A 15,659-nucleotide genomic window follows, 5' to 3' on the forward strand; every position below is an offset into this window, starting at 1 on the left:
TGGAGATACACAAATGGGTTGTCTAATGATTCAAGGAATGGTCCGTTGGATTGATCCGGCTAGTTATCTCCCAGATGTGTCAACCATCTATTATTCATGTTTTAGTCATTTAAAAAAAGATGCCCATACTGAGTGCCCAGTGCCTACCGCCCTCTTTGAACACTGTTACAAATAATGCATTTTCTTTTTTAGTTAAACAGACTAGTGCTCATTTTAAATAATTGTATTTATTTTAATAAACTCGTAACATGGCATTTATAATCACCTAGTTCCCCGTCCATGAGCGATCCGGCTCCATGACATGTTTTCCGGGCTTCTCGGTCGCAGCGTGAGGAAGTGGGGCTTTCACAGTAGCTGAGCTCGCTCGTTTCTGAGAACACAGAATACACTGGGTGGGGGGGGAGACACAAACCCACCACACAGCTGCACACGGGAGACTCAGCCAACGGTCTCTACTCGGACTCACCAGGGATAACAGGAAGAATTTCTGTGCCTCTGAGGAACGCAAACAAACAGGATATCGGACGTTCTCATTCGGCGTCGGATTCTACCGAATGCACCGATCTCAGCGGATCTCGTACCGGATCCCATTCGGGCTACTGTAGCAAGAGGAACGTGTCTCGCGCAACGAGGAGGAAAAGAAACGTATGGTCACAACACTTGACCGAGGAAGACACTGACAGGCAGCTGATATTGGAAGACGAAATGACATGCACTTAGGTTGTTAGCTTATCTCCCATTGCCCGTTGGTTTAGCTAGCAAGTTGTTTGGTCGCCCGGGAAAAGACTCAACTCCCAGTGGCGAGAGACCGCGGACGGCGCACCGAGCTAACGTTAGCTAGCCAATTTCCTCCTTCCAACGCCCCCTCCCCCCATCATAACAGCTAGCTAGCCACTGGTGTCTCCGTGCCAGAGCCCACGACACTGGGCAAAAGCAATGATTACGGCAAATGGTGTGCGGTTTGGTCCGTCTTTTTTTTTTAAACGAGATGCGTTTGCCCGAGGATCGGGATTCGTTAGCCGAGATCGCTAACTGCACGAGTGGGTTTCGCGTCGGCGCGACCAAAGCGGCTGTTAGCTAGCTACCTGCGCTAGCCGAGTCAGTATATTATCTAATGTTAGCGGGTTAGTTTAAATTGAACTGGCTCACAGCACGGGGTTTAGCTACTTGCTAAGCGGCTGTAAGCGACTCGCTACCGAAGTAGCGACGTTTTGCACAGCGGTTTGGTCGTAGACAACCCTGTCTCCCTAGATTCTACATTTAACTAACGTGAACTGGCTGATTTTTCGTGGCATGATTTGTTTAAATATTGCATATATAGTTACCGTAGCGCCAATAACATATAGTTGTTTTCTTGTTAGCTAGAGGGATTTTTAGTCGGATATCTAGCTGATTGTTGTTTTTTTCTGCACGCTGGCCTGGATATTCAGCTAGCAACCTGCATCTATATGGCGACGTGTTCTGCGACAAATGTCCTCCTGATGAAGAAGTACGTTGTTGTCCCGAGTCTTCGTTTTGGTGAATACATGTGAACCTACCTTATACGGCATCTGGACTATTCATTCGTGGTCCGATTTGTTGTTGTTGTGTGATTACAGGCGAAGCTGGCTTCCTCTTGTTGTTTTAGCTCTCTCCCCTTGTCATCATTTTCACGGGATGTCTTCATCGGATGCCATTTCGATAGATTTTATGCAGCATCTTCGTAGACGCTTAATGTTTTGTTTTATGTTAAAAGCATAGGCGACAAGGCGCCGTTAGGAAGCTTGAAAGCTTCGCACATACCGCAAGGTTGACATGATTTTTTAGCTTGCCAAGAAGATAAAAAACCAATCATCCAGGATCATTGGGCTTTGACAGTTATTAGCTAACTAGCTGGCTTGCTAGTTAGCCAAATCTAGCAGGTGGCCCATCTAAATAAGTGAGGCGCTCTGAATGTGGTGGTGGTGGTGGTGGTGGGGGAGAGGCAGAAACGAAAATCTCATCAATCTTGTCTGCTGTTATTTTGAACTGCTTCTATTCGGAGTCCATGAAACCGCAACACACGTTTTGCACATAACGGAACCTTATTGATGGGAAGAAGACAACACGCACCCAGATGAGTGAACTCTCAATAAACGAGTCATCTATTGAGCTATCAATCTCCTCTACATTTTTTTTTTTTTGTGTGTGTTTGTTTTTCTGTCACAATGGTTGTGTTTTGAGAGACCGTGTTTGTCAGACCTAGAGGAAGAAAACGACACGCTCCATTCGGATGGTCGCTCCTGTCATCCGCATAGCTGTCTTGGTCGCCCTGGTTGGATCTAGCTAGATTCAGTGGACATTCGCTTCGTCTTTTCCTTAAATAAAAAATAAAAAAACGTTCCCACGGCAGGTGTGGTGTCCACCCAAGGTTGAAGATGGCGGACCTCGAAGCAGTTCTCGCCGATGTCAGCTATTTGATGGCGATGGAGAAGAGCAAATCTACTCCAGCGGCCCGGGCGAGCAAGAAAATCATACTGCCTGAACCCAGGTACATAATTGCTCATCCTCCTTATATTGTGCCTCGGTCATTGGTGTGCGTCTGTCTGTGTAGGGAGATAAACCCAACCTAATTCAAATGTGTCAAGTCAGTTGCAGTAGCTCGCTAAAGGAAACAATTCGTCAGCTGTCTCTGGCTTCAGGGTCCCTACCATCTGAGGCCCCATCCCTCAAATCCACTTTTAGTTCAATTAGCATCTGACATAATGCCATCCTAGAATGATATCATTTTAATGATGCTTATTAACGATGGGTTCTGAAGACCAGACCAAGAGTCATCTATCAATGCGGGTAGATTTTGGCGTTGTCTGGTAAAATGGCCATTCTTACCAGCTGCATTGCATTTGGGAGCAGTTTATTTTATCCAAAGCTGAGGTAAAAATAAATGATATATATATTTGAGTGTGTCAGCTCTGGAAGAGAGAATCTGAATGCTAAAGTGCTGCAAGCAGGTTGGGGTGTACACTATTCTGTGATTTGTACAGTCTTTTCTGTGATTCATCTTAATTCTAATTATATTTCAGACATTTAAGTGGCCGGTAAAATTGCGGCCGCTGCGGCTGGTGGACCAAAAAGTAGATTTTTACCACCCTGCGAACACCACCATCTGTTGGCAGAAGCTATTTATTAATTTATTTTGTTTGTTGCTTTGAATATAAATAGTATGCAGTTCATCAAGCATTTCGCTACACTCGCATTAACATCTGCTAACCATGGGTATGTGACAAATAAAATTTGCTACATGAATCTGTTAGGCCTATCTGTTTATGGTGGAATGATGTGGTGAAAGAGTAGAAGAGCTCAATCGATGGAGGGGTCTTCTGCATCCACCCTAGCCTGATTAATCAGGGAATAGCTAAATACCACCAAGGTCAACGTGTCGAAAAATAAACAACAAAGTACTTTTATTTTGGAATGTATTTAATTCAAATGCATGTATTTTGTATTTAAGGATACATTTGCAAGTATCCGGGCCGAACAGCGACAGCATCTTAGTGACGCTCACAGAAACCTTTTCTTGCTACGACTAATATGTTGTTGTTTATCTACCTTAGTTGAGCAAGAAAGCGTCTGCAAGAAAGCCACGTTTCTATGTGAAAATGATCCCACCAAGACGGAACAGCAGATCATACCTTTTCATTACTTCTACGATATCTGATATACACTGTCCAATGGAATGCGCACTTGCAGGTTCCTTCCCGACAATGTAACACCAATAAGAAATCATTAAAGATAACAATACGAAAGGGCTGACTGGGTGTTATTATTGGCCTTGTTTCGGGGCAGAGCTCATTAGAATTATACTCCGCGTGCTTTGCAATTGTACATTTTGAAATATCCGTTTTATATTTAGTTCATGTTAGCATACACTTTTATCACACCGTAGTGCAATCAGGCTTCAGATACCAATGCAGGGTGAAAGGGTGTGACAAAATATGGCGTGCAAAAAATAAATACATGTGAAACCATAAATTACAGCTCCTTGAAAGTCTCTTGTTGCAAAATACATTGGTGTGTACTTCAGCCCAGTGTAAGAGAAATTAGTAAATACTCCGAAGTGATTGAAATAGATATTTTGTGTTCATGTCAAATAAATCCTGCCCATCTCTGGCAGTTATACACAATGAACCGGGGGGAGGGGGCAGGTAGCCTAGTGGTTAGAGCATTGAACCAGTAACCGAAAGGTTGGTGGATCAAATCCCCGAGCTGACAAGCTAAATCTGTCGTTCTGCCCCTGAACAAGGCATTTAACCCACTGTTCCTAGGCCGTCATTGTAAATAAGAATTTGTTCTTAATTAACTGACTGTCCCAGTTAAAACATATATATATATGTGTTTACCTGTCTGAAACAAATGTCTTCAAAATCATGTAAATGCACCGTACAAGCTAGAGTGTTGAATAAAATGTCATTTAAACGTACTCTTCTGGTTTTCTGAGCTGTTTTACCCAACGTTTTGAGAGGCAGGTATATGGTTCTGTTCGACACCAAGGTAAAGTTAGTTTTACATTGGATGTATTTGTTTTTCTCCCGTCAATAGCTATTCAACCAAGGGTGCCGTGACAATGAAAATGTTCAATTTCAAATCAGGAGGATGGAGAACAATCCACACGGATGCTTAGTTTACTTTAGATTTCTTGGAAATGAGGAGAAAGAAACGTCGCACAAAAAAAGGTGTCAGTTGTTCCTCATCTTCCCCTGATTCAGAATATACCATTGTCATTGCATGCTTGATTCAATAGCTATTGACGAGATAAAAAAAATCATATCCAATATTAAACTAATTTTACCTTGTTGACGAACAGAACCATATACCTACTGGCTCTCTAAAAAGTTGGGAAAATGATTCTTTCCTGTGGTTATTTTGTCTCCAGAACAGCTGAAGGACAAACCGCACAGACAATCAGAGTAAGCTTTTAAAGCGGCAATATGTCACTTTTTTGGGGCGACCTGACCAAATTCATATAGAAATATGAGTTATAGATATGTCACTCATTAAAAGCAAGTCTAAGAAGCTGTACATCTGTACTATGTGCATTATTTCTATGCCTCCTATTCTTATGTTGTTGTTTTTTTGCTTCTTTCAGTTTCATGCACCAGCTTCAAACAGCTGAAAATATAGTTTTGGAAAATATATTTCACAGCGGTTTAGATGGTGCAATGATTCTCTACACTATACTTGCTTGGTCACATAAAGTGAAATTAGGCAAACTATTACGATTTTAGCAACCAGGAAATGGCAAAGCGATTTCTGCGTAGTGCATCTTTTAAATATAATTTTATTAAACCATTCTGGCATGTAAGCAACATTTACACTATTTGGCAGGGATTAGTTTCAGGCTGTGTATAACAATTACTTGTGTATTACAGCCTGATTTGATCAGACTACATCCATTCGTTCACCTCTGTGTATCTCTCCCCTTCAATTGCCTGACTGCCCACTCAATCACTGGTGTTTTAAGAGAACTATTTATCAACACACAGGTTTTGAATAACAAATACAGGCTTACAGGCAGGCAGCTACCATTGGGATGTTGTAGGCAAATGCGAGGCGATGGAAATGTTGCGTTTTGGAGTGTGTGGTGTTTGCGAGGCCATTGATGCCGCCATAGCAACACATTCTGTCAGCTATTATTGTTGGCGCTAACTGCTGTGCAGCCCAGACAAAGATGTTATCTCCCGTTAGGTGTATAGTAGTGTGGAAAGGTCCTGTTGTCTGTGACCTTTAGATACGATTCATGCTAAACTGTTTGCTATAAGCACTTTGGGTATGACCCTGGCCGTGACCCACTCCTCGAGGGTGTCTGAGGGAGAGTTGGGATATGCAAAAAAAATCAAAATCGCATGCGCAGTAGTACACACTTGTGAAACAGGATTAATATGAGCTCCCACCAAGTTATGATATTTGAGAAAAATACAAATAAAATGCCTTACTATAACAGAAAACCAATTTGACCTTTTCAGATTTGGCTACACCTTCCTCTGCCAAACCCACACACACCAGTTTAGCTTATTAGCTGTACATTTAAATTCTAGTCAGGGTTTGAGTGTCTCGTCTGTTACAGTAGGAAGTCAAGACTACACGGGGAAGAATGATCTGGTGGAGGGTTTGGTGGCCATGTCTTTTGTTGGTGAGGAGTGGACATCGGTGGCATTCTCAACGTCAGTTTCTCAGGGTGTTTATGTCAAATGTGAATTGAAGAGCTAAAAGAGGATGGACATGCTGAACGTGGGATAAAATGTTAAGAAGTGTCTGTAGCCTAGGCTCATGGCTGTAAAATCCCTTCCCAAGCTTAAGCCTCAAAGCTTCAGAAGCACAGCATGTTATGCTGTCTCCGTCTATTGCTTGATGGACTTTTCGCGGTTGTAATATGTAGCGTGGTGGCGAGCCACGAACATAGATCCAATGTCTTCCTCAAAGTTGTTTCTAATAATGTGATACGTTTGCATTAATCCGAGTGAGCCTTGCTGATGTGCTGAACGTTTTACCAAATGGCAGGTAGCCTGTTGTTCATCAACTAGCTTAGAGACTTTAAGTATCGAGCTGACATGATTCACTACTCTACCTGACACAGGTCATTTCTATTCTACCAAATACTGTCTCTATATGTGAGCTTTCTGTAACGTTGCAGATATAACTGTCATGAAAAGAGCTTTAGACCTATTGCCTATTCTAGAAGTTGGAGATGGGCTAGATGTCTGTCCATTATATATTTCTATCTGAAGGTTTTGCAACCCTGGGGTGAATTCATTAGACGGATTCCGTTGCAAAATGTTTTGTGTTTTGCGGAAACATCTTGCAACAGACACCATTTACTCTAGGAACCAATAGGAGGCAAACGGAACGAAAACGGGGAGGTCTGTTACTTCCATTTTGGTTCTTTAAACAGTCAATTGTTTCCGTTGCGAGGCTCGAACACACCCCTGGTGTTTTGTGCAGCAGCGCCCTACTGCCTGATGGGAGCTGTAGTGCAGACAGACCTCACCACTGCCTGATGGGAGCTGTAGTGCAGACAGACCTCCTCACCACTGCCTGATGGGAGCTGTAGTGCAGACAGACCTCCTCACCACTGCCTGATGGGAGCTGTAGTGCAGACAGACCTCCTCACCACTGCCTGATGGGAGCTGTAGTGCAGACAGACCTCCTCACCACTGCCTGATGGGAGCTGTAGTGCAGACAGACCTCCTCACCACTGCCTGATGGGAGCTGTAGTGCAGACAGACCTCCTCACCACTGCCTGATGGGAGCTGTAGTGCAGACAGACCTCCTCACCACTGCCTGATGGGAGCTGTAGTGCAGACAGACCTCCTCACCACTGACTGACGGGAGCTGTAGTGCAGACAGACCTCACCACTCACCACTGACTGACGGGAGCTGTGCAGACAGTGCAGACGGGAGCTGTAGTGCAGACAGACCTCCTCACCACTGACTGAGGGGTGCAGACAGCTGACTGACGGGAGCTGTAGTGCAGACAGACCTCCTCACCACTGACTGACGGGAGCTGTAGTGCAGACAGACCTCCTCACCACTGACTGACGGGAGCTGTAGTGCAGACAGTGGGAGCTGTAGTGCAGACAGTGCAGACAGACCTCCTCACCACTGACTGAGCTGTAGTGGACAGCTCCTCACCACTGACTGCAGCTGTAGTGCAGACAGACCTCCTCACCACTGACTGACGGGAGCTGTAGTGCAGACAGACCTCCTCACCACTGACTGACGGGAGCTGTAGTGCAGACAGACCTCCTCACCACTGACTGACGGGAGCTGTAGTGCAGACAGACCTCCTCACCACTGACTGACGGGAGCTGTAGTGGACAGCTGACGGGAGTGCAGACAGACCTCCTCACCACTGACTGACGGGAGACTGACAGACCTCCTCACCACTGACTGGCGGGAGCTGTAGTGCAGACAGACCTCAACACTGACTGACGGGAGCTGTAGTGCAGACAGACCTCAACACTGACTGACGGGATCTGTAGTGCAGACAGACCTCAACACTGACTGACGGGAGCTGTAGTGCAGATGGGGATGTATAAGTGAAGTGCTGAAAAATTAATTATTTAGAAGCCCACTGCACATGCATTTACCAGAAAGTCTCCTAAAGTGAGACTTTGTCCTGGTGCTTCTTGGCTATTCACGTCGTTTTGTTCACACGCTAGGTTGCTGTTCAGCGTCCGTTCGAGTGTGCCGCAAGTGCTAGCGAGGAGACTGGTAGCACAGAAATCTCCTGCCTGGAAAGGGAGACTCAAATATCCAAGGGGGTACATTGTACTTGACTGAGCATGGAACACCCCAGAAACCTATTATGCTTGAACCTTCGGTCATTTATTATGATTAAAACACTAGGGCTGGGAATTGCCACGATACAATATTATCATGATACTTCGGTGCCGATGCGATATGTTTTAGCGATTCTCACGATTCTATAAGCCTTTGCACTGATGTCCCAAACACATTTCTGGCCGTGTGTCTGCTGCAGAAGGGACGAGAGAGCCACGAGGACACGCGTTTCAGCCATGGACGGAAAAAACACATTTCTGGCCGTGTGTCTGCTGCAGAAGGGACGAGAGAGCCACGAGGACACGCGTTTCAGCCATGGACGGAAAAAAAGTGCTGAAAACAAATTGGCTCTAGAGATGGAGAACAGAGCCATGAAGGAAGCGTGTTGGTGCAGGCCCAGCAAACTAGTGCAAAAACACGACTGTGATTTAACGTCAACACCGATACGATACAGAGTCAAAAAAATAATATCCGTAACATCCCTTTTTTTTGTTGTGAAATTCAATACGTGATGCGTTTAGTCACATCTATTGATGAAATCAAATCACGAACCGGGCCAAAGTTGGCCTACAAATGGATGCTATTGTGCTGACAGAAACCCCACTGTGTGTGTTCAGGGCAGGCTGGACTGACCATGGCCATTTGGCAAAAGCCCCTTGTTCATTTGTTGTTTGCTATAAATGTTGTAAATGAACAGGTCCAGACTACAACCTAGACCAAATTTAGACTGTTGTTCTTTACTTTTCTACACTGGTCTCATATTGAAACCAGAGTCTTTTCCACTGTGGGCGGTGCAGGCTTTTGCTCCAGCAGAGCAGTAAACGCACCGGATTAGTATTATGTCATCAGTCTTCAACCACGGCTTTGATTAGTAGAATCGGGTGCTTAGCTATTCAGATAAAAAGACGTTCTGGCACTGAGAAACGATTAGCTAGCTAATTCTGTGAGTGTCGGTGTTTACAATTTAGCGAGGCAACTTCTCCGAAAGTGCCTATGTGTGCTCTATCCAGTCATAGTCAGGCTTCTGTGACTTCCTCATCCTCTCACAGTCCCAGCTCTGACAGGCTCCGAGCTAGTTAACGAGCTGCGTTGTGAAAGTGAAACGGAGTAGGCCTGCTGTCCCCTCCCCCCCTGTGGAGAGCACGTTTCCTGCCCCAACATTGAAGGTCCTGTTTACTTCCGAAGGGATCGGTATTCAGATGGTTTGACTCCTCCTTTGTCCCTCGTAGCGTCGATCCCACTACACACGTCAGGAGAAGTGTGCGGGTGTCAATCTTGACTGGAAAAGATTGCCTCATCTAATAAGCTTTGGAAGAGGTTGCTCTTCAGAGGCCAATCTCTGGATTTAGCCTATTGCTTTCTAGGCAGGTGTGTGGTTGTGTGTTGTATCTGTGTGCATTGAGCTTAGGTGTAGATGGGAATTGTATTGCTAATCATCCGTTAGGTATTTGTTTACAGGGCATAAGAGATAAGATGCTATTCTTCTGTAATAAAAGAACATGTGATAGTGGGGTTTGCTTTAACTCCGGCTGAAGTAGTAAGCTATACATGGCCTGCTCTTTATGATTTACGCTACATTAGTCTCTCTCGCTGTCGCTCTGTCTGTCTCTCTCGCTGTCGCTCTGTCTGTCTCTCTCGCTGTCGCTCTGTCTGTCTCTCTCGCTGTCGCTCTGTCTGTCTCTCTCGCTGTCGCTCTGTCTGTCTCTCTCGCTGTCGCTCTGTCTGTCTCTCTCGCTGTCGCTCTGTCTGTCTCTGTCTGTCTCTCGCTGTCGCTCTGTCTGTCTCTCTCTGTCTGTCTCTCTCGCTCTGTCTGTCTCTCTCGCTGTCGCTCTGTCTGTCTCTCTCGCTGTCGCTCTGTCTGTCTCTCTCGCTGTCGCTCTGTCTGTCTCTCTCGCTGTCGCTCTGTCTGTCTCTCGCTGTCGCTCTGTCTGTCTCTCTCTCTGTCTGTCTCTCTCGCTGTCTCTCTCTCGCTGTCGCTGTCTCTCGCTGTCTGTCTCTCTCTGTCGCTCTGTCTGTCTCTCTCGCTGTCGCTCTGTCTCTCTCTCTGTCTGTCTCTCTCGCTGTCGCTCTGTCTGTCTCTCTCGCTGTCGCTCTGTCTGTCTCTCTCGCTGTCGCTCTGTCTGTCTCTCTCGCTGTCGCTCTGTCTGCCTCTCTCGCTGTCGCTCTGTCTCTCTCTCTGTCTGTCTCTCTCGCTGTCTCTCTCTCGCTGTCGCTCTCTCGCTGTCTGTCTCTCGCTCTCTCGCTGTCTGTCTCTCTCGCTGTCGCTCTGTCTGTCTCTCTCGCTGTCGCTCTGTCTGTCTCTCTCGCTGTCGCTCTGTCTGTCTCTCTCGCTGTCGCTCTGTCTCTCTCTGTCTGTCTCTCTCTCTGTCTCGGTGTGTGTACTAAAGCCAGGATTACCATACAGCACAGCGGGAATTAATAGAGCAGATTGAGAGAAAGCACTAATACCATCGGGCCAGGGTCAGCAACATCGCTACTGTAGTGGGCTGTGACATAGGCTAGTCCTTCCAAACATAAGCGGCTCAAGTGGACATAGTGACTGTTTTAGCCTACAGTGCCACCCCGCCGCCGTCCCAGAAACACTTACTAGATCTGACCCGTCTGATCCCTGGCCGGCTTTATGAAAATGATTTGTTTTTAATTTGATATGGATTTAAAAGATTATCACTGGGATAATGTGTGTGCTCTCCTGGAATTGGCTATGATGACAATCCGACTAGAGGGAGTTACCGAGAGGGAGATGTAGAGGGGGAAAGAGGAAGCGTGCTGAGAGCCAGCGTTGATGTGAGCTTTTAAATGTCTTGTAAAGGCAGTTCTGAAACCGTGAGGCAAGTAAATAGAGCCGTTTGTATTTTGAGCTTGCTGTGTGTGTGTGTGTGTGTGTGTGTGTGGATTTGTTTGTTTCAGCTCTGTGTGTGTGTGCGCGCACGCTTGGGGCTGTGCATATACAGTGCCTTGCGAAAGTATTCGGCCCCCTTGAACTTTGCGACCTTTTGCCACATTTCAGGCTTCAAACATAAAGATATAAAACTGTATTTTTTTTGTGAAGAATCAACAACAAGTGGGACACAATCATGAAGTGGAACGACATTTATTGGATATTTCAAACTTTATTAACAAATCAAAAACTGAAAAATTGGGCGTGCAAAATTATTCAGCCCCCTTAAGATAATACTTTGTAGCGCCACCTTTTGCTGCGATTACAGCTGTAAGTCGCTTGCACATTGAGAGACTGACATTTTTTCCCATTCCTCCTTGCAAAACAGCTCGAGCTCAGTGAAGTTGGATGGAGAGCATTTGTGAACAGCAGTTTTCAGTTCTTTCCACAGATTCTCGATTGGATTCAGGTCTGGACTTTGACTTGGCCATTCTAACACCTGGATATGTTTATTTTTGAACCATTCCATTGTAGATTTTGCTTTATGTTTTGGATCATTGTCTTGTTGGAAGACAAATCTCCGTCCCAGTCTCAGGTCTTTTGCAGACTCCATCAGGTTTTCTTCCAGAATGGTCCTGTATTTGGGTCCATCCATCTTCCCATCAATTTTAACCATCTTCCCTGTCCCTGCTGAAGAAAAGCAGGCCCAAACCATGATGCTGCCACCACCATGTTTGACGGTGGGGATGGTGTGTTCAGGGTGATGAGCTGTGTTGCTTTTACGCCAAACATAACGTTTTGCATTGTTGCAAGTCTCCCACCTCAGCTGTAGATCTCTGCAGTTCATCCAGAGTGATCATGGGCCTCTTGGCTGCATCTCTGATCAGTCTTCTCCTTGTATGAGCTGAAAGTTTAGAGGGACGGCCAGGTCTTGGTAGATTTGCAGTGGTCTGATACTCCTTCCATTTCAATATTATCGCTTTCACAGTGCTCCTTGGGATGTTTAAAGCTTGGGAAATCTTTTTGTATCCAAATCCGGCTTTAAACTTCTTCACAACAGTATCTCGGACCTGCCTGGTGTGTTCCTTGTTCTTCATGATGCTCTCTGCGCTTTTAACGGACCTCTGAGACTATCACAGTGCAGGTGCATTTATACGGAGACTTGATTACACACAGGTGGATTGTATTTATCATCATTAGTCATTTAGGTCAACATTGGATCATTCAGAGATCCTCACTGAACTTCTGGAGAGAGTTTGCTGCACTGAAAGTAAAGGGGCTGAATAATTTTGCACACCCAATTTTTCAGTTTTTGATTTGTTAAAAAAGTTTGAAATATACAATAAATGTCATTCCACTTCATGATTGTGTCCCACTTGTTGTTGATTCTTCACAAAAAAATACAGTTTTATATCTTTATGTTTGAAGCCTGAAATGTGGCAAAAGGTCGCAAAGTTCAAGGGGGCCGAATACTTTCGCAAGGCACTGTATGTCGTCTTAAGAGTTGTTTGTGTGTTTCTCGAGGTGTGTATTTAGGGTAGTGTGTGTGTGTGACGTTGTAGAGAGCGCAGTGCTGCTACATTCTCCAGGCTTCGCCTGTTGGACAGGGGTGGGATGTTGACGGCAGCACTGGAAGCTATAGAGAGGAGTCCAGGATAGAGGGGGGGGGGGCGCTGTATTGTTTGAGCGGGATCAGGGAGAGACGAGAGATGATGTGTGTTGTGTCAACTGGAAGGAATGACTTGGGGGGGGGGGGGTAGTTGCAGGAGGCAGATTCAAATGGGGGCTGTGGGGAGTGTGAAGCTTCCTCTCCTCGTCTCCTCTCCATCTCTCAATGATCTGAAGTATACAAGTCCTATCCGTTTCAATCCTTGATGGGAATTATTCAACTATTAGTAAGTGGAGTTGGTGGATTGTTATTGGCTATTGTATCAGAGAGTGGATTCTGATTGGCCGGTGTGTTGTCTTTAAAAAAATAAAGCCTTTTTCAATGTTAGCTTTATTTAACCAGGCAAGTCAGTTATTAAGAACAAATTCTTATTTACAATGACAGCCTACACCGGCCAATCCCGGACGACGCTGGCCCAGTTGTCCGCCGCCCTATGGGGACTCCAGATCACGGCCCGGTTGTGAGACAGCCTGGAATACAGCCTCTCCGTGGCTCTGTCTAGAAACGGCCGCTCCTCCCTACGGCCGAGGTGCTTCATGCATCTGAAATGGTTGGATTGTTACGGAATCGTAGCAGCTCCGCCTTTTTTCACCTGATTTGGCTGCTCAGGAATCGGCTCCAAGTTGCTTATTTACCCATTCAGATGTATCCAAGTCATGTCCACCAGGGATTCGCTGGCTTGTTGTTTCTGCAGCAGTCAAGCAGGCCTATGACTCACCCCTGGGCCCCCAGTGAATGAGGAAGAGTCTACTTCCTGTATCCTGGTTCCTGTGGCTCAGTTAGACAGAGCAGAGGAGAGCTATTACTGACACTGGACTGGGTACAGTTTGGCCCTCCGTAGGCAGATCCAGGACCAGCGCTGTTACTGCTGCTACTATTTGTTTAATTCCTACCCTGGTTTTACTTCGGGTTTATTGGTGCTGTACTGGCATCAGCCGCCGGGTTTTAAACTGGTAGTTTGCGTCTTCGCGCGCCTCAGACACTTTTACTACAGGTTAGTTAGCATTGGTGCTAGCATCAAACAGTATGTTATAAACTAGCAGTTAGCATTGGTGCTAGCATCAACCAGTATGTTATGAACTAGCAGTTAGCATTTTCTCTAGCTAAGCATCAGCCACTATTTTACTATAGGTTTAGTTAGCATCTGCCCGCTGTGTTAAAAACGAGCTATTAGTTAGCGTCTCCACTATTATCAACCACTGTTAAACTTGGCGTATGCCACGCTAGTTAGCGTCTTCTAGTGTTATCCTTTCTGTTGTTATTCAGTGTTATCTGAACCTGCCAGGTCTGGTCCAGCCCAATACAGCAGAACCATTCACACCACACTAATGATGTCAGGGAAACAACGATCCACGAGAGAATCTCGAATAAGCTGTGGTGTGTGTGTGTGTGTGTGTGTGTGTGTGTGTGCGTGCGCGCCTGGCCTCCTGCCCAACTCTAGTAGGTCTGCAATTGAAGTGCTTTTCTGAGAGAACAAAATAAATCCCATTGAATTAATCAATACAATAAACAACAGAAGCTGGTTGTCTCTAAACGGTTTGTCTCTCTCTCGCCTACCCTCCCTCTCTCTCTCGCCCCCCTCTCTCTCACCCCCCCCCCCCGTCTCTCCTGCTCTCTCACCTACCCTCTCTCTCTCTCTCTCTCTCTCTCTCTCTAGCCTACCCTCTCTCTCTCTCTCTCTCTCGCCTACCTCTCTCTCTCTCTCTCTCGCCTACCCTCTCTCTCTCTCTCTCTCTCGCCTCTCTCTCTCTCTCTCGCCTACCCTCTCTCTCTCGCCTACCCTCTCTCTCTCTCTCTCGCCTCTCTCTCTCTCGCCTACCCTCTCTCTCTCTCTCGCCTCTCTCTCTCTCTCGCCTACTCTCTCTCTCTCGCCTACCCTCCCTCTCTCTCTCTCTCTCTCGCCTACCCTCTCTCTCTCTCTCTCTCGCCTACCCTCTCTCTCTCGCCTACCCTCTCTCTCTCTCTCTCTCTCTCTCTCACCCTCTCACCTACCCTCTCTCTCTCTCTACCCTCTCTCTCTCTCTCGCCTACCCTGCCTCTCTCTCTCGCCCCCTCTCTCTCTCTCTCGCCTACCCTCTCCTCTCTCTCTCTCGCCTACCCTCTCCTCTCTCTCTCGCCTACCCTCTCCTCTCTCTCTCTCGCCTACCCTCTCCTCTCTCTCTCTCGCCTACCCTCTCTCTCTCTCGCCTACCCTCTCTCTCTCTCTCGCCTACCCTCTCTCTCTCTCGCCTACCCTCTCTCTCTCTCTCTCGCCTACCCTCTCTCTCTCTCTCGCCTACCCTCTCTCTCTCTCCTACCCTCTCTCTCTCTCTCTCTCTCTCGCCTACTCTCTCTCTCTCCTACCCTCTCTCTCTCGCCTACTCTCTCTCTCTCCTACCCTCTCTCTCTCTCTCTCTCGCCTACCCTCCCTCTCTCTCTCTCTCTCGCCTACCCTGCCTCTCTCTCTCGCCCCCTCTCTCTCTCTCACGCCCGTGCCACTGGCTCACTGGCAGTAATAGACACATCTAAGATCTCTCCCTCTCTCAGGCAAGGTGTCGGTCTGGCCAATGTGCTGCCATGTGGAACGTGCTCTACTCTCCTGCAGCTGTGTGTGTGGTAACTTTCCTCTCCTGTGTGTGTGTGTGGTAACTTTCCTCTCCTGTGTGTGTGGTAACTTTCCTCTCCTGTGTGTGTGTGGTAACTTTCCTCTCTCCTGTGTGTGTGGTAACTTTCCTCTCTCCTGTGTGTGGTAACTTTCCTCTCTCCTGTGTGTGTGGTAACTTTCCTCTCTCCTGTGTGTGTGGTAACTTTCCTCTCCTGTGTGTGTGTGGTAAC

At 46.5% G+C, this 15,659-nt stretch overlaps 1 protein-coding gene across 1 annotated transcript in view; it reads left to right on the forward strand.

Annotated features, from left to right (window-relative positions):
• The first annotated feature begins 2,386 nt into the window (after positions 1 to 2,386).
• Positions 2,387 to 15,659, forward strand: part of LOC115146893 (G protein-coupled receptor kinase 3) — a 74,376-nt gene continuing 61,103 nt past the window's right edge. Inside the window, exon 1 of the mRNA XM_065004723.1 lies at positions 2,387 to 2,509. Coding sequence (XP_064860795.1) covers positions 2,397 to 2,509 — 113 coding nt within the window. The 5' untranslated portion in view covers positions 2,387 to 2,396. The remainder of the gene's footprint in view (positions 2,510 to 15,659) is intronic.

Source organism: Oncorhynchus nerka, linkage group LG19 (assembly GCF_034236695.1).
Source record: "Oncorhynchus nerka isolate Pitt River linkage group LG19, Oner_Uvic_2.0, whole genome shotgun sequence".
NCBI lineage: Eukaryota > Metazoa > Chordata > Actinopteri > Salmoniformes > Salmonidae > Oncorhynchus > Oncorhynchus nerka.